The 19,668-nt window shown below is 40.2% G+C and overlaps 2 protein-coding genes across 5 annotated transcripts in view; one reads left to right on the top strand and one right to left on the bottom strand.

Annotated features, from left to right (window-relative positions):
- The window catches only part of NOC3L (NOC3 like DNA replication regulator), a 34,029-nt gene extending 28,531 nt beyond the window's left edge, over positions 1-5,498 (top strand). The window contains exons 18-21 of the mRNA XM_049855304.1: positions 47-175; positions 818-915; positions 2,821-2,905; positions 3,676-5,498. Coding sequence (XP_049711261.1) covers positions 47-175; positions 818-915; positions 2,821-2,905; positions 3,676-3,804 — 441 coding nt within the window. The 3' untranslated portion in view covers positions 3,805-5,498. The remainder of the gene's footprint in view (positions 1-46; positions 176-817; positions 916-2,820; positions 2,906-3,675) is intronic.
- A 3,534-nt stretch (positions 5,499-9,032) lies between these two features.
- The window catches only part of PLCE1 (phospholipase C epsilon 1), a 351,870-nt gene continuing 341,234 nt past the window's right edge, over positions 9,033-19,668 (bottom strand). For all 4 annotated transcript variants that reach the window (XM_049855298.1, XM_049855297.1, XM_049855300.1 and 1 more), the window contains 4 exons: positions 15,917-16,075; positions 14,043-14,261; positions 13,533-13,743; positions 9,033-9,947 (listed from right to left, as the gene is read on the bottom strand). In XM_049855298.1, coding sequence (XP_049711255.1) covers positions 13,555-13,743; positions 14,043-14,261; positions 15,917-16,075 — 567 coding nt within the window. In that variant the 3' untranslated portion in view covers positions 9,033-9,947; positions 13,533-13,554. The remainder of the gene's footprint in view (positions 9,948-13,532; positions 13,744-14,042; positions 14,262-15,916; positions 16,076-19,668) is intronic.

Raw genomic sequence — 19,668 nt, 5'->3', positions numbered from 1 at the left:
CTTATAAATTTAAATTGTTTTTATTAAAAATGTGACATTTTTGCAGACCTTCCCAAAAACCGATCTATTGCTTGACAATGAATCTCAGGGAAGTGGGGTCTTCCTCCCCGAGCTGGATGAGCCCGAGTACTGTAATGCTCAGAACACTGCTCTTTGGGAATTGCACGCACTCCGGGTAAGAGTGACCCTGTTTTTTATTGCTGTTGTTAGAGTACTTAATATATTTGGCTCTGCGACTGCCTTTCCTAGAACTCCTGTTTTAATCTGCTGGGTTTTACTTTGCTCTTACTGTTCTTTGGAGTGTTGAAGTACGTTTTCTAAGGAAGCAGAAAATAATGACAGTTTAATGGGGCAAGATTGTAGAAGATTTACTGAAGTCTTGCCTAATACCGTTCATAGTAGAGCAGGGTTTGTTATCAGGTATATATGGGATCTGATCCAAGGAGACTTAGATAGAGGCCCAGTTTCAAGGTGGTTTCACCTTGGACAGCATTAGAGTGAGATTAGTAGAAAATAGAAGGATCAGGAAACCTGTTGTAAACTAGCAATTCTTTTCACTCTGAAAGAGAAATTGCTTTTTGATTTTTCTTTTCATACAGTGAAAGCAAGACTAAGGACGGGTAAGTTGTTCATCGATCAGATTTATGTTGTATCCCCTGAGCAAAGATAATTTTTCTGTGTGTACGTAGGTTCTTATGAATTACATACACATACAGGGCTTTTAAAAATTTGTAATAATTAAAGAGCATCTTTGCCATAGCTCATATTTTGTAAAGTACTGACCGGTGCACACTGTGCTGTCCTATTTCCTCTTCAGAGACATTACCATCCCGTAGTGCAGATTTTTGCAGCTCACCTGATCGCAGGAGCGCCTTCTGAAGGCTCCAGAGCTCTCAAACCAGGGTTAAGCCGAAGGTAGTATTTCGCATTGTTTTCTTATAAAACTACAAAATTCAGTTGATACCCATCTGTTTTATAAGGTAATTTGTTTTGAAAAGTAAAAGTGCTGGGCATGCATCTGGATTTGGTGTCATTTCTTATTCCTAAATTGCTCTCAAGAGGAAAGGTACTTACTATGATTTTGTTTGTTGGGTCATTGCTTAAATTTTTTTTTTTTTTGCATTATGAAAAAAATTTATTTGTAACAGGAAAAGAGAATGCTACAGTGAATCCCTATATGCCCAATACTCAGGTTCAGCAGTTGGTCAAATAATACCATGTTTGCTTATAGGTTTTTTTTTTATGTGGAGGTCCATGAGTCCAACCAAAGTGAACTACCTTTTTTTTTTTTCTTTTTAATTGTTCAGCTAGGGCAAGGAAGGGAGAAACAGGAGATAGAGAGGACAAAGGTGCTTCAGGACACTGACCGTGGGGCAACACTATTGCGATTTCTCTCTTTGCTCCTCGCAGCCATCTCTGCTCAGTGCCTTCTGGCCTACCAGGAGCTCAGATGGGTATTTCCTGTGCCTGCCTTATGCTCTCCCAGATAGGAAAAATAGTCTTCTTAAAAGAAGTTTCTTTTTCTCCAAATTTTTATTTTCAAAATTTTCAAAAATACCAAAAAGTTGAAAAAATAGTAACAGTCCCTCCTCCCACAAAGTTAATGAGGAATTTCTTCAGTTAGACAGGAGAGAAAGTGGCACAGGAGACACCCATGTGCCCACCACTCAGAATGGACATTCTGTTGTTTGCTGCAGACCTTTTTCTTTGCAAGCCCACTGGTCTCTTTAATTCACGGGTCCCAGACAAGTCACCTGTAGCCCAGCAGACTGATTTTCTGGCCTCTTCAGAATTTGAACAAAAATTGAATTAGTTGCTATCTTTTAAATATTGGAAGGATTTATAAAAAATTTCATTTCCAGCTTTTCTTGAAATACTGGGAATCTGGCAACACTAGGCCTATATTTTAACTTGGCAACAGTCTGCTGCTGCCCCTGTAATGACACATGAACTCTGTGGTTCTCCATTCCTTTCGTTCTGGGCAGGAGAGAGAGATCTTTTTACCTTATTAATTAAATAATACATGGCTGTTTATCTCTTTATTTCCTTTGTACTGCTCGCCTGTTACCCCTCTCCCAGCCTTGCTTTTTCTTAAAGGAAAAAACAGATTCTTTGTTACTTTTCTTTTTCATGATCCCTTTCTGATATGTTTGCATCAGAGGTTTTGAATGTATGCCTCTTGTATGCCAGAAGTTTCCTTCTCTGGAGGAATGTTAGGATGAATGGATTTTTTGCAAAATCTTGAGAATGGAGACACTCGGTACTCACGGTGGTCTTCCCTGGAGCATGAAGCTTTAGGTATGAGCCTAAATCACAACCCTTGCCTGTTTCCTTTGGAGAACATGAACTAATCTGAAATTATTAAGGACTCATTCACATGTCACGGGCAGAGACATGTATTCTGTCCTAAAACTCCTCTCCTTACCCTTAATCTAGGCCCACTGCTGAAGGGTTGAGCTGTGTTCAGAGTCTATGGAGGATAACTCTGTGCTTTGCTCCTCTGCCCCCATAAGGTGGTCATATTACCCGTTGTGTTGGGATTTGATCATATAGAGCTTGAGATCTCCTGCTCAGCCTTCTTCCTGTGCTCCAGGCCGGTATTCTAAATGTACACCAGACCTGTATTGCCCCGTGTTGATATAAATGGGAATTTATGATTTATTTTAGGTGAGCTGGTTAATTGGTTTCAAAAGCAGAATTATGTTATACCTTAATATATGTGTTTAGAATCATGTGTCATTCTTTGTAGGTAATCTGTAATTATTTCCAAATCATACAGATATTGGTGGTTCTTGACATTTTTTATATTTGTGATTACAGAACTGCAGCTGAACTTTTTGAGACTTACAGCATGGCCGCAATGACATTTAATCCTCCCGTTGAACCTCTGAATTCCAAAAGGAAGGTATGCAATACTTTTTATTTTTTTCGAAAGAAGAAAAACTAATGTCTCTTAGAAACTAACTCTAATATGTTTAGTTATTTGTAGGTTTTTTTTCTTTCATATTTAGAAGTCGATGGTACCATGGCTTTGTGGGGTTGGAGTTCTGTAGAGACGATTATGAGACTATTTCATTAAATATCGGACGTGTCCCAGACCTGAATGAGCATCTGCTGTTACCTCTCACGTGTTGGTGTCAGCGGTTTCCACTTTTGGCTTTGCCTACAGCTTGGCATTCTCTTAAGGCATATGTGACTTTGGTTTGTTTAATTTTTATTGTGCTTTAAGGAAAGTTTACAAATCAAGTCAGTGTCTCGTACAAAAATTTATATACACCTTGCTATATACTCCTAATTGCTGTCTCTCTAATGAGACAGCCCACTCCTTCTTTCTACTCTCTCTTTTTGTGTCTATTCCGCCAGCTTCTGGCCCCCTCTGCCCTCTCATCTCCCCTCCAGACAGGAGATGCCAACCAAGTCTCAAGTGTCTACCTGATCCAAGAAGCTCATTCTTCACCAGCATCTTTTTCTATCCCATCGTCCAGTCCAATCTCTGTCTGAAGAGTTGGCTTTGGGAATGGTTCCTGCCTTGGGTTAACAGAAGGTCAGGGGGCCATGACCCTGGGGTCCTTCTAGTCTTAGTCAAACCATTAAGTCTGATCTTTTTAAGAGAATTTGGGGTCTGCATCCCACTGGTATATGTAACTTTGAATTTATCTTTTAATATTTTTCCAGGATAAGGTTTTACAAGGGGATTCATTTTTGAATGAAGATTTAAATCAGCTAATCAAAAGACATTGCAATGAAGTTGCTACTCAGATTCCTCTGGATTTCACGAAATATTTGGAACCATCGCTACGATAGTGAAAGAATGAACAGTCTGTGGATTTTTTTTGCTTATTTATGTGTTTGTGCAGGTACACATAAAGCTAAGGACCTTTTCTTTTTATACAAGAGAAACTTTCTAAGAACAAATAACAGAAGAGGAAGAGTTACTCTGTGTGGCACCGGTTTCTGCCCTAATTCTGTAAATGTCATTTCATTAATTGAAAGCCTTTTTTCCTCAAGTTTTTTGAAATTTCTTTCTTAATGACGATGCCTTTTAAAAACTACATATTATTTTTTTGGACTGAATCTTGTCGAAATGCATTTGCTGGGTTAAAATCAAGGTACAGAAAAACCAAGACCATGAGGGTGCTTTTTACTATTCAGCTACTTTTTATAACCAAATCTTTTCTTGTAACACCATAGATGGAAACAGGAAACATTTTAAATTTGAGTGAACGTATTTTTATGAAGATTTTTGCAAAAGGAGAAAACAGCTTGAAATTCGACCCCAGGTTCATTGGTTCTTGCTGGATGAGGGTTTGTTATGGCTACGTTCAAAGAAAGTCTGAGTGTGATTCGAGTTTCTTTGAAGTTCTTTGCATTTTCTGACACGCTTTGGAGGGTGACAGGGAGGGATTGCTCCAGGCTGGAAAAACCAAATGTGCGACTTTTCTGTTTTAGGGACAAAAGGTAACCAGTGGGGGGCTCTTTCTCTCCTTTTTTTTGCGGGGGGGAGGTAAAATGCCTATTATTATGAATATAATTATAAAGCAGCATTTTATATAACAGCTATTCCTGTATTCTAGGAATGGTCTGTGAAGTAAGTGTTTTGATGACCTGGTTATAAACTTTCTCTACTGTGAGCAGTTGAACAAAGTATCTACTTTCTTTGCTTCTTATTCTTGGGATGTGAGAAATTTTTTTTAAAAATGCACAACAGCCCAACTAAATTGATCTCTTGTTGTTTCAGAGCCATAGAGTCTGGACTTTAGACCCTCCCCGCCTTTTTTCTGATGAAATGAAATAGAACATTCCTTTACTGTTCCAGCAAAGTTAGGGATATCAGCTTAACAGTTCATGTTAATCTTCTAGCGTATTTTTATATGTGATTTTAAAAAGTGTTTCTGAGGTCAGATATTTTTACTCTTGATTATTTGTCACCTTGAAGATTAAGGTGCACCTGATCCAAGCCATAGTGTTTTCAGTCGCCTCATATGCATGTGAAAGCTGGACAATGAATAAGGAAGACTGAAGATTTGATGCCTTTGAATTACGGTGTCGGCGAAGAATATTGAATATACCGTGGACGGCCAGAAGAATGAACAAATCTGTCTTGGAAGTAATACAGCCAGAATGCTCCTCAGAAGCGAGGATGGCAAGACTTCATCTTACATATTTTGGGCATGCTATCAGGAGGGATCCGTGCCTGGAGAAAGACATCATGCTTGGTAAAGCAGAGGGTCAGTGAAAAAGAGGAAGACCCTCAACAAGATGGAGCAACACAGTGGCTGCAACAACGGGCTCAAGAATAACAATTGTGAGGATGGCGCAGGACCAGGCAGTGTTTCATTCTGTTGTACTTAGGGTCGCTATGAGTTGGAAACTGACTAGATGACACCTAAAAACAAATTTGAGTAATGAGAATGTATGATTCAGTATATAAATATTTGCTATGAAGCTACCTTTCAGATATAAAGCGGAGTCTAGGGGTGTTACCAGCACATGTCACAAATCGTTTATTTTCCATACATATACAAATACATTTATGTATCAGTTCGGCAGGAGAAACTGCAGTCCAGGTGAAAACTCAGTTTTAAAATGGAAATACACCAGCTATTTCAGGCTTGTATTATGCTTTTAACTTTCTTGCTATACATGTAGAGAATCATAGTGAAACCATAAGTAATATGTGTAGTATTAATTTGAATATCTTTTTTTATATGAATTTGAGGATGAAATATATTTGTGAATCAATTTCTACAACCATATAATATTGATGAGTTTCATTTTCAGAATAATGTAATCATTAATGATAACACACACACACCTCGAGGCTCTCCTAAGCTAGAGCCTTAATTTTTATTTTAAATAAATATTGCGCACCTACTGTGTGCTTAGCACTGTGCTAGGCACTTAAACGTTGGGTAGGGTAATAATGGGTATAAGACATAGTCTTCTGTGATTTTTCATGCTGAGTCAAATCATTTACACAAAACTTTAAAAATATAAGACTCAGTGTACGAATGAATTGTTCCAAAGTTCAGGGGCCTGTGACATCTGAAATAGGGTATATTTTAGAGGCCTGCTTGGTGGCAGGCTTAAGCATAATTTTAGACCTAAGAGAAGCCAAACCAAACCCACTGCCGTTGAGTCGATTCCGACTCAATAGTGACCCTATAGGACAGAGTAGAATTGCCCCATATGGTTTCCAAGGAGCGGCTGAGATGAATAAAAATAGCTTGGTAATCGTGGAGATTCAGGTGTTATGTTATAATCTTTACTCCTCATCCAAAGTTTGCTTTTAGGAAGTTGATAGAAATAAGGCAGAGAACACATAAATTGTGCACAATATACTGTATGATGGGAAGTGTTGACCCAAGTATGGACCAAAGAGAACAGCCAGGAACATCCCCCTCCTCTTTAGTGGCATAGGAGCATAGTTGGGGACCTCTGTTTTAAAGCCAGCTCAGTTTTATTGGCCTAGTAAGCAAGCCTTGATTGCCTTTAAGAATTGGTCGCTATGAGCTGGAATTGACTCAACAGCAGTTGGCTTTAGTTTTTTAAGTTTTAGGTGTCTGGAAGGAGCTCTAGTGGCGCAGTTGTTAAAGTGATCGACTGCTAACCGAAAGGTTGGCAGTTCAAAACCACCAGCGGCTCCATGGGAGAAAGATATGGAAGTCTGCTTCTGTAGAGATTTACAGCCTCGGAAACCCTATAAGGTTGTTATGAGTCGGAATTGACTTGATGGCAGTGGGCTTGGTTTGGTTTTAGGAGTCTGGAGCCCTGCTGGCACAGTGGTTAAGAGCTCGACTGCTAATCAGAGGGCCAGTAGTTTGAATCCACCAGCCGCTCCTTGGAAACCCTATGGGGTAGTTCTACTCTGTCTTGTAGGGTTGCTGTGAGTTGGAATTGACTCAGCGGCAGTGAGTCTGGTTTGTCTGGTTTGGTGGTTAGGTCTCTGGGTAGCAGAGAAGAGATCTACAGAAATATTGGAAGGGGAGAAAACAGAGTCAGGGGAAGATGTGATTAAAAAAAAAGAAACTGGTACATATGGTAGGAGAGGCCCTCTTTCATTAATGAGCCTCCAGTATCTTCAAAGCCATGGAGATAGGCCTTTGTATGAAAGCAAGTTTGGTTAAAACAAGGCACTTGTAACTTTTGTTGAATCTAGGCTACCCCATATTTACCCTCAACTGGGGGATTTATGAACAACTTTTACTTTCTAAGGATGACATGAAAAGAGGCATTACCTCAAGAAGCACTTTTTGCCCAGATAGTATCATTACTTCATGCAGATTTATCCCAAAGTTAACCCAATTTCCTAACATCCTTCTATAATTTTATATTATCTTGCAAAACAACCAATTCAAGCATCACACATCACATTGGATTCTTTAATGCTTTCTTGCCAGCTGTAGTTTTAGAAGTTGACACTACCTGACAGAGGGATACAGCTTGTGCCCCTCTTTTGCTTTTAGTGAAGCTCTTTAAAATATTTTTCTGGGAAATCCTTTAATGAGCCCAGTTTGCATATTTAAACTCTTCTCCATATTAGCTTTACTGATAAGAGTTAACTACTCAGATTTTTAGTAGTGTGAGAAGTATAAATGTAGTGGGTATAGTCCTGGTAGTGGGTATAGTCCAGATGTATAACAAAGGACAGTATCTTATTTGCTGTGTTATAGAGGCATAATTCAGATAAGCAGTAAATAAAAATATTCTTGGCAAATGCCAGGTTGTATGGGTCAGTTGTATTGTATGGTAGACTTTGCACTTTTGAGCAATGTGTCCTTCCTAAAATCTCAAAGACTCAAATACAATAGAGTACATTTTTTCACCTTGAAATGTGATGATCAAGTTGGGCAGCAACACAGGCAATAGGCTGGGTTTACTCACCTGTTAACCTAGTCTCACGGTAAATTTCAGATTTGTGCTGCAGCCAGATCAACAGCTCTGGGGACAGGGAGTTTAGTCAACGCCAAATAATAAACCTGAAAGACCAGTCTTGCTTTTCATCTCATTACTTTGCATGGTGTTCATTTTGACTAGCCAAATTAGACCAGTATCTCAGCCTTCAACACATGGTAAGCCAAACCACAGAAATAAATACCCATTAGTCTATAAACCAAACCCAGTGCCATCGAGTCGATTCCGACTCATAGCGACCCTATAGGACAGAGTAGAACCGCCCCACAGAGTTTCTGAGGAGCGCCTGGTGGAATTGAACCGCCGACCCTTTCGTTAGCAGCCACAGCACTTAATCACTATGCCACCAGGATTTCCTGTTAGTCTATAGAGACTTGATGAAGTGTTGCCAAAATATTTTTAAAAATGGTTTACCATTGTGCATTTGTTATAGACTATTTGATTTAAAAAGGAATCTTTAGTGCTGTATAAGCTGTATCACACTAGTAGTCTGAATTGTGCCCACCAGCAAATGAAATACTAGCATTGAGGCTTTGGGTCACTGAGAACTTTAAATGACATGAGAGCTGTGTGGTGTATTTTTAACACTTCTGTTTTTAGAACATGGAAAGGCCATGAGGATTGGTAAAAAAAAAAACAAAAACTTCTCAAAGTGAAGGCTAGGATTTTTAGTGTGTTTTGTACTTTGAAGAAAAATGCCTTAAATTTTAATGATATCAATAGGAAGATAAAAGTTTGGATTTTACTTTATAGGAACACAGATGTTTCATTTTAAAAAGCCATAATTTGCTTCATGCCGAGAATAAGAAGAATCCTTTACACTTATTTGATAGTTTAATACAGCAAGATTTAAAAAATAATTTACATTAGATGGCAAGTACACCTTGGATCAACAGCTCTTCAGCTAATCAGAAATAAAGATGAAGCTTTTTGTACATAAAATGCTGGCCCATTTCAGATGTTAAGAGCACACATTTTCTTTTTAGAAGATTTGTCTTCAAACGGTGAGATAAAACCACTCATGCTTCTAATCCATAAGCTATGTCAAGAAAGCTATGTATAATAAATATATATAAGGACAGTGTCAGTACAAACCTTGCTTCAATAAAATAAATAAATTTAAACACAAACTCTACTTTTGCTTAAAAAAATGGTTAAGCTCCTTGTTAAGACGTCATAACTCAGTAGATATTGTACATCATTCTAAATTCATTTTGTGAAAACCAAAAACAGAATAATCTGTGAATATATAAGCAATAAACTTAAAAAAAAATTCTATAATTGAAATTTTAAAGGACAGTGCACTGTGGCACACAAAATGGAAACTAAATTCCATTTTAATGAGTCTTAGGTTATAGGACATATTTACATTTGCAATGCCCAAAATCTTCCAATTATCAGCCATAAAATGTGTGGCCAAAAAGCTTTCTTGTTTTCAGACCACTGTGCTCTAGGTTAGGGATGGGCAAACTATGGCCCTCAGGCCAAATCCACCCTGCCATCTGTTTTTGTATGGCCCTTGAGCTAAGAATAGTTTTTATAGTTTTAAATGGTTGAAAATCAAGAATATTTGTGACACATGAAAACTATGTGAAATTCAAATTTCAGTGTCTGTAAGGTTTTGTTGTAACAGCCATGTGCATTCACATACATATTGTATATGGCTGCTTTTGCAGAGTTGAATAGTTGAGAAGAGCATATGGTCCCCAAAACCTAAATATTAACTCTCTGGCCCTTTACAGATAAAATTTGCTGACCCTTGTTCTAAATTATTGTAAGCTCAGCAATGGTTTTTCTCACTGTTGGCATTTGTAAAGTGGCAGCCTCTTGGGCTTCTTTGATGTCATTCGTTAGTAAATTGATTGGTAGCTAGCCCTGTGCCATTCTGCTTATCCACAACATGGACCTCACATCATCTGTGAAGGCTTCAGTTCAGAAAGCATCGGTTTCCAGTTTGAAGTCTAATGAAAATAAGGAAGTCTATTTCCACCATGTTCTTTCTTGACTTTAACTTCTTGCCAAAAGATTTTCACCTGTAATGTACACATACGCTTGTTAGTATATTTAAAATAAAGAACAGAGACATTTACAGTGTAGCAAGGGTTCCAGGTAATTCAACCAACAGAAACCCACGGCTCTGGTGGATGGACTTGGGGCGAAGCTTTCTATTTCCTGTGAACTCATGAGGTTAGAACATGATGTTCCTAGGAGCTACAACATTAGGCCATTTCTGCCCTGGAACACTGCATTCTTTAGAAAGTTCTATTAGATTTTTTTAATATGACATTAAACTATTCAACTTTAAGGAAGAATTCTTTAAACTGTATATTCAAACATGAGTAAGGTAAATACTAACTTAGAAAATTTTAGACTTTTACTAAGGGGTAACCTTGAAACTTTAGAAGTAATCATTTTAGAACAAATACATGAAATACGTCACCCAGAAAGCAGTAAAAATACTAGTTTTCTTAAGAGCATATACAGAAAGGCCCTTTTTCACAAAGTGCACTTTCTTGGAAACACCATTGTAAAGGAGATAACACCGTAGACTCAATTCTGACTCATTGCAACCCCATAGGACAAAGTAGAACTGCCCTGTAGGGTTTCCAAGACTAATCTTCAGGGAAGCTGACTGCCACATCTTTCTCCTGTGGAGCAGCTGGTGGATTTGAACTGCTGACCTTTTGGTTAGCAGCTGAGTGCTTAACCACTGTGCCACCAGGACCCCTTTGTAAAGGAGGTATGAGGTATGTATTTTCCCGTATATACAACGATGCCTATTTTTAAAGAGAAGGCTCTTCAAACAAAGCTGTGAGGCAACTGAATGATTCTGAATGTCTGCTTGCTACAGGAAAACTGAATCCAAAGACCATCAAAATCACTACTACCCTTCCCAACTCGCCTAAAATATATAAGAAATTAGTGATGTTCATTATAGCAAGTGTATTCTTTTTAAATCAAATTTCTAATGGAGCTGTGTTTTTAAGAACTTAATGTAATCTTGTACCACACTGAGGGCTCCTTACATGTAGAGCAGTAACCGTAGTGTAATTTCATTGTTTGTATCATGTTGTTGTTAGGTACCCTTCAGTTGATTTAGACTTAGAGCGACCTCCTGTGACAGAGGGTTTCCTAGGCTATGTAATCTTTACAGAAGCAAATTGCCGTCCGTGTCTTTCTCCTGTGGAGCTGCTGGGTGTGTTCCAACCACCAACCTTTCAGTTAGCAGCTAAGCACGTGACCATTGTGGCTCCGGGGCTCCTTTAATATTGTAAAAACCCATTGCCATCCGAGTCGATTCCAATTCATGGCAACCCGATACGACAGAGTATATCTGCCCCATAGGGTTTGCAAGGAGTAGCTGGTAGGTTCGGACTGCTGACCTTTTGGTTAGCAGCCAAGCCCTTAAGCACTGCACCACCAGGGCTCCTTTTTATATCATTACAGAGGTTATAATATGGAGATGTGCATAACATTATCACACCTATGATTTATCTGATGCTAGGTTCTTGATATGGAATGCAATATTTAAAATTTTGATCAGTATTTTCATGGCATGCTTATAGACCTACTACCATGGGGAGTCAACTCTATAAACTGGAGAGGCTCAACACTGGTGGCTGGTTCTATGGCTCACATGGCTTTTGGAGGAAGTACTCCCTGTCTCAGTAACACTGGGACAGAAAAGAAGGTTAGTCTGGGATACCAGATGTATTTCAACAGAAAATGGGTGCTGAACCCTCTCAGAGTCTGGTACAGCCCAGAGCGTCACTATTCTGTGGAGACTTAAAATTATCTGATGCTATGTGATGTGAACTGCTGCCATAGTTCCAGAATTTCTTTCTGATAAGTCTGCATACAGAACCGAAACAACCTTGAACTTCTTGGAATAGTTGGATATGCAGATATTATATGGAGGAGGAAATTTCCTGTATTTGGGCTTGTCTGTTGCTTTGAAAGAGTTTTGCTAGTAAAAACAAACAAACCCCTTACCATCAAGTCGATTCCAACTCAGAGGCCCTATAAGACAGTACAGCTGCCCCATAGGGTTTCCAAGGAGCAGGTGGTGGATTCGAACTGCAGATCTTTTGGGTAGCAGCCATAGCTCTTAACCATTCAGCCACCAAGGCTCCTTGCAAGTGTAGTAGGGGACATCAGTTATATTAGGAGTTGCTCCTTAAATGTAGATAGACGGTCATATGGTGGGCCTTCTTGTGGTCTGTTATAAATCAAATTTGGCTCTGTCAAGCGGTATCAGTGGACTTCCAATTGTGAGCTCTGGCAATTCTGCAATATCATGTACTAAATACCACTCCTGGTGGTGTAGTAGTTAAGAGGCTGCTAACCAAAAGGTCGGCAGTTTGAATTCACCAGGCGCTCCTTGGAAATCCTATGGAGCAGTTTTACCCTGTCCTATAGGGTCACTATGAGTCGGAATTGAATTGACGGCAACAGGTTGGTTTGTTTTTTGGTTTTTATATAAGAAATACCCGATTGTGATAAAGACAGATAGTGAAGCTCTGCAGTATGAACAGTAATGCCTTCCCCATGCTGCTGGTCTCTTGTGGATTTTAAACAAGAGAAATACAACACTATAGGTGAAAAGTGGGCCTTAATAATCCCCTGGCTTCCTTAAAAACTAAGTGAGAGGTGTGAAAAGTGGTTCCCACACATACTTTGATTCAGGTCCCATATAAAAAATGTGCTTCAAGGTAGAATGAAATTTACTCTGTATTTGAATACCCAGCTGTGAGCAGACAGCTGAAGCCCCACATTTACTGCAGCTTCAGGATGGAGGTGGTTCCACTATTTTGCTTTCTTTTTAACTATTACATCCTGGATGCCAGATTCATTCATTTATTTAATTGAGGCAGAAGATGAGATCACTGAGATGAAATCAAGCCTAAATTAGAAGAATCTAAAACTAGGAATCTAAAAGGAATAAAATCTGAATGATCCACAGGTGTTCTTCAAGAATGTTCACGTGAGTTACCAATAATTAAGAGAGCTTGATTATGCAAACATAATTAAGTTTGCATAGGGTCGGAAAGGTACGTTATTCCTGGCCAGCTCATCTCATGCACAGCCACCACCTATCTGACAGTGGAGGCTTGCATGCTGCTGTGATGCTGAACAGGTTTCAGTGACGCTTCCAGACTAAGACGGTCTAGGAAGAAAGGCCTGGTGATCTTCTGAAAATCAACCGGTGAAAACCTTATGGATTGAACCGGGCCAATCTGCAACTGAGCACGGGGATGGTGCAGGACTGGGCGGCATTCTGTTCCCTGGTGTATGTGGTCGCCATGAGTTGGAGGCTGAGTCGATGGCAGCTAACAACAACAGCAACATTCTGTTCAGGCTATTGTAGTACTATGGGCATGTTGGTTGCCCCCTTAAGGCTTAATTTAGTCATCTACAAAATATAAAAGGAGCTCTAAAATCATAAATGGCAAGGTTACAATAAATACCTTTAGAACCCTTTTTCTGTTTTAAGGTACCATTCTTACATGCTTTCAGAGGACTTCCTCTTAGAAAAGACAAAGATACTGTACAAACCATGCCTTACAAAGTAGTTTAAGTTAAGCCGTGTTTCAGAATGCTGCAATGACCTGGTTTACCTGGGTGACACACTGCCCTTGGTCACTGCCGACAGTCCATCACATCACTTGAGGAGAAGCTGCCCATAGGTTTTTCCTCCTTGCTTGGGACACTTTCTGAGGCTGAGAGTTGAGACGGTGATGTAAGTCCTCGTGGCTGTTTCGTTGACTTGGTGAGCTTCTTGAGTTCACTTGCAAAGGAAATGCCTTTCCTTTTATCTTCTCGGGATGCCTGTGGAGAAAAAGAACCTCCCATTGGTATCCGGTTAAACTCAGGGACCCCAATCCCATGACACTGTATCAGAAAGAGCCCTTTCCTTCTTTCCTCTCTGGTAGACAGAGCTTTGGAATGAAGGGCCAAGGGGGTTCCTTCTCAGGACTGGTTAACCACAGAGGGAATGCATTTCTTTTCATACAGTGACAACAGAGCCAACCTAATCCTTTCTCCCAACTAAATTCCTTGACTCAGGAACTTTCTCCTCCCAAATGCGATTACAATGTGATTATGTGTGTCAAATAATTTGGGTTTACCTGCACTTGCTCCTTTAGCTTAAGGATGAATTTTCCTGCACCTTTCCACTTGCTTTGGGCTTGGAACACACACTCCTGATCCGAAAGGACCCGCTGGGAGGACTTTGGGGTAGAAGACTTCTTGTTGGCAGGGTCTTTCACCACCTCTTCCATTAGTACATAGTCACTTGGGTTGGGGTTGCTCAGAATGCTGTAGGAATATTTGGCTTTGCATAGGGTCTGAAAGGTAAGTTATGATCAACTGAATAAAGATTCAGTATCCCCAATGCTTGCTTTCATTTTAAGTTAAACTTTCAGGTGGAAAAAACCACAGACTTTTAAAGATGGAGGGGATCTTCCCAATTATGTCATCCAATTCCTCGTTTTACATCTGTGTAGTTATATTTAGCTTTACAACAGCCATGATTTAGGCATTAGTATTTCCTTTTTCAGATGAAGCTTAAGCTTCCAGAGGTTAAGCAAATTCCAGAGGATACACACTAAGTAACAGAACAAGGACCTGAACCTGACTTTCTGCATGCACTAAGGACCAGAAACACGAAGGTCCTGGAGCCAGTGAGTGGCAGAACCCTGGATCTTGGCAGCCTCCCCTGCCCCACTAGGTTGCCTTTTAATCACAAAGTCTTGGATATTGAAGGACTTCTAGAAGTTATCTGGTCTCACCTGTCATATAATGCAAAAATATTTTTCATTTATTTGTTCATTCAGTGTTTACTGAGGGTCTACTGTGTGCCAGATACTGTGCTATACTTTGGGAGACAAAGGTGAATAAAAGAGACGTAAGTCTGGGTCCTCTTGGGGTTCAAGGTCTATCGAGGAAACTAATATTAACCAAATGATCACGCAATAAGAATAACAAATAGCACTTAAACAGTGCTTACCGTGTGCCAGGCATTGTGCTAAACAGCTTAGTAATCATTAACTTAATCCTTACAAAAGCCCAGTGAAGAGAGCTATTATCCCCGTGTTATCTATGCAGTAACAGTGCACAGTGGTGGTATGGAGCCAGCTGGAACAGGCTAGTAAAATCAGACATGGTGGGAGTATTTACACAACAGAAATTGGCAAATGCTACAAATCAGGGCTTTTTCTTTCCCCTAAAGTGACAGCTTACCAGCATACCACTGTAACCGAGGCACAAAGTAGTTCAATGACTTGCCCAAGATCTCAATTAATAAAGAGTAGAGCTGGGATGTGAACTCTGAACAATTGGATGTGGGGCTGCTGCTCTTAACCATTACATGATACTACTTCTCGAATGAGAGTTTTATGAATGTAAACCATGACAAGGTATGAAGGAAGGAAACAAAATTCTCTGAAATCATGTAAACAAAGAAGCATGACCTAGAGGAGGGAAGAGGCTTTCTGTATGCCCTCTGTAGGATCCTTGAGAGGTGGTCATTCAGTCTTGATTTAAGCATTTCTGGTACAATGAAATTACAACTCTGCAGAGTCACCTAAATTCATTATTATCAGCATGTTGTATAAAGCCTGACTCTTATTAGTAAACCAAAACCAAACCTGTTACCTGAGTTGATTCTGACTCATGGTGACCCCATGTGTTGTAGAGTAGAACAGCTCTGTAAGGTTTTCAAGGCTGTGACCTTTCAGAAGCAGGTCACCAGGCCTTTCTTCTGAGGTGTCTCTGGGTGAGTTCAAGCTGCCAACCTTTCTGTTAGTAGCCGATTATTTAACTGTATGCATCACTAGGTAAGTATCTGTTGAAGGAATGAATATTTCCCAGCCTCTAAGAGGCACACTCTCCCTTCTCTGGACCCCACTCTTCTAGAACTTCATTCATAAAATGAATTGCCAATGCAGAGACAGCTGATTTGACCCAATAATTTACACCTAGGAAAGGGAGAGGCTTCCACCTGCTGAATGACGTCCTGTGCAGTGCTGACACGGGGCGCTTTGATGACAGTTCGGGGTTGCTCGGGAGAAACATCGTGCACTTGCACAAAGAAACTCTCCTCCTCTGAGCTGAAGGTCACCTCTCTGTCGTCTTGAACAATGCTTTTCTCTTCTTGGTTCTATGTTTAAAAAAAAAAGTGTGAGTAAAAATTTTTTAAAAGTACAGAAATATATCAATAAAAAAGCAAAATTTTCCCATTCTCTCCTTTTTTCATTCTCTCTCCCACCTCAGTCTCCACAAAACCCACTGTTGTTAGGTTTATATCCTTTTAGACATTTGCTCTGTATTATAAAATACATATACAAATGTATTTTCATGTATATGAATATATATGTGTGTGTATATATATACATATATATACACACACACAGACACACACAATAAAACCCTGGAGCTATTTGAATTTAGACATAATATGATTGCCACTTGGCTCCTGTGTTTTTCTCAGCCCCCATTACGAAATAAGAGTAGCTTAAAATGATCTTCTGCAAGGGGGAACAGGGGACAGAGATGCCAGGCAAACGAACAGTAGGCAACCCCGTCTCAGGAAGTGAGAGTCTGGCAGAAAGGTCGCCAGCACTCTCCTAGCCTAATCTCCTCAGATCTAGTCACTGAGATGGTGCTAACGAAGCTGAAGAACCTAAGAATCACTGTAGGTATCTTGGAAGTTTCAAGCAGCCACGGGATCCAGAATCCTCCCCGCTGATTTTATTAAAGGCAGAATGACTAATAGCCACCAGGTGGCGCCAAACTGCAACCAGGATCAGAAAAAACTGGTTCCTAGAGCTTCTTGCCAGTCAGCTACACAGGCTTGCCTCAATCGTAGCATTAACCTTTCAATCATGGGACCCACAATTTATATCACTGAATTTTTTGGACCCCATTCATTATATTACGAGGGGAGAGTTACTGCCTATTTTTATCTTACAAAATGAGATTTTACTACAACTTATTTTTTCCCACACTTGAAAGACTGCAGTCATTATTTCATGCCAATTCCTAGAGATCTAACTGACTGCATAATGTGTTATTGCACTGATCATATGATATTTAACCAGTCAAAGGGTTGGGGGATAACACACATGATGTAATTTGTAATCTCAACACTCTGGAAATCAAGAAGCAAGGAAGAAAAAACAAAAAAGGCTCTAGGTAGCTAAGTATCCCGGCACCCATGCACTAGGTGTTACTTTTAAGAGCACTTAACCACTGCAACACCAGTGCCCCTTAGTTTTTATTATAGATTTTACAAATGAGGGCATGAAGCTTACAGACATTAGATGACCCGCCCAAGGTCATCTAATTAGGGAGACAGCCAGGTTTGTCTGATTTCAAATCTAGGAGCTGTCAGAGGAAGGAGCACTGACAGCCTGGAGATAAGAAAATCATAAAAGGCAGGCAGGAGAGATCAGAGATCACAGCAGTTTGGGGTTTTTTAATATATGGTTACCCTGCTTATATTATCTTACTAGGTCCATAGAATAAAATAAATGGAAATACTTATAGTCCAATCTCCACTATGATAGTGTCTTCTTGCATTCAATAATTGCCGAATTCATTTATTCAATCCGGAAATCCTTTTTGGATATCATCATGCACCAGGCAAACCTAGATACGTTAAATGTGATTTGTTTTCTTTTGAGATGTATTTCTGTTACTTCAAAAATCTCTTCCCAACAACGGCACGTAAAGGAGAACTTGCCATATTCTCCCTGTCAGAAAACTCGTGCTAGCCTTCCCTTCACATTTATCCCCCAAGAGCTCAGGCTGCTAACCAAAAGGTTCGCAGTTTGAATCCACCAGCTGCTCCTTGGAAACCCTATGGGGCAGTTCTGCTCTGTCCTATAGGGTTGCTATGAGCGGAAGTTGACTCATTGGCAACAGGTTTTTTTTTGTTTTTGTTTTCCTTCAAAATGCTTTCTCTTCCACCAGCCTTTACTAAGCAACTACTCCTGAGGTCTCTACTGCCTGCTGTCATAAAAAAAATAGACAGTTTAAATTACATACAGGCATTCCTAACCTCCTCTGTCCTTCCAACCATGTCATGGGCTGAACCGTGTCCCCAAAAAGGTATGTTCAAGCCCTAATCTCCAGTACCTGTGAATGTGTCCTTATTTGGAAACAGGTTCCTTGCTGATGTAATCAGTTAACATGAAGTTGTTAGGGTGGGCCCTAATCTCTTTATGATTAGTATACTCATAAGAAGGAGTCCTGGTGGTGTAGTGGTTAACTGCTTGGCTGCTAACCGAAAGGTTGGCCGTTTGAATCCACCAGCCACTCTGTGGGAAAAAGATGTGTTGAGTCAGCTTCCGTAAAGATTATTGCCTTGGAAACCCTATGAGGTAGTTCTGCTCTGTGCTATATGGTCGCTATGAGGTGGAATCCTTCAAAGAGGAGAAGAGACACACAAGGAAGACAGCTATGTGAAGACAGAGGCAGAGATTGGAGTTATGCTGCCATAAGCCAAGAATGCCTCTAGCTACCAGAAACTGGAATAGACAAGGACGCGAGCGCCTTTGGAGAGAGCATGCATGGTCCTGCTGACACCCTCAGTTTGGACTTCCTGTCAACAGAAGCGTGAGAGAATAACTTTCTGTTGTTTTAAGCCACCCAATTCGAGGTAATTTGTTACAGCAGCCTAGGAAACTAATAGAAACCACATTAGTGATACCCAACAGCTCATCCATCTTTTCTCCAGCTCACTCCTCCCACGGCCTCCCAGGCCTCCCACAGTGCTCCTTGAGGACTGACATAGCTTCAGCCTGGGCGGCACAGGCTGGTGGAAAGAACACTGCTCATGACTCAGACCTGAGTTCTTTCTTCTTCTGACTCTGCCATGAACCTTAGTTTCCTCATGTGTAAAATGGTGTTGATTCTGTCATGGGGCCATTCAAAAATAGTAGGTGCTTGAGAGCTTTAAACACTGTATGCAAATATATGGTTTAAAAATATACTTATTCACCGACATTGTCACTTGTGTGTTGTGTGCTGTCGAGTTGATTCTGACTCATAGAGACCCTATAGGACAGGGTAGAACTGCTCCATAGGGTTTCCTAGGTTTTTTAATCCTTATGGGAGCAGATTGCCAGGTCCTTTCTCCTGTGGAGTAGCTGGTGAGTTTGAACAGATGACCTTTCTGTTAGCAGGTGAGCGCTTAACTACTTTGCCACCAGGGCTCCTTCATTGTCACTCAGAGGACAGTTTTTACATGCAGCTAATTAATGAGATAAGGACTCCTGGTGGTGGAATCTACTCAACAACAATTAATGAGGTAAGACAATTAGAAGTACGGAAAAAAAATTACAAAGAAATTAAGGATGGCTTTTTTTTTTTTCAAGTATCCAGCAAAGACATCTGTTATTTTCCTATAAAGCAACTGTTATTAGAACTGCCTGTTCTCAATTTTAGCAATCTGTGTATCTGATGGGGAGGGGAGGCTGGAGAGACAATTATATTTCTTTGCCTCAATTAAGTGTCTTTTTATGGCCCGAGGCAAGGTTAGGAAAGGAAGGAGGCAGTTCTGGTTCCCAGAGGAGATGCCGGAGTTCTGTAGAGGTTGCAAGCCCTGTTCACAAAAAGTAGAGGGTGAAAACTGGCTCTCTGTCATCTCTGTTGTGCCCCAGCCAGCATGAACCACCAATCAGCATTTTACCAGACAAGCCCTATTACAGGAAATGCCTACAAGGAGCAGATCAAGCGTCCAGAAAAGGG

This window comes from Elephas maximus, chromosome 16, assembly GCF_024166365.1.
Source record: "Elephas maximus indicus isolate mEleMax1 chromosome 16, mEleMax1 primary haplotype, whole genome shotgun sequence".
NCBI classification, from domain to species: Eukaryota; Metazoa; Chordata; class Mammalia; order Proboscidea; family Elephantidae; genus Elephas; species Elephas maximus.
Note: the sequence above shows the minus strand (reverse complement) of the source record. Positions and strands in the feature narration are given on the sequence as shown.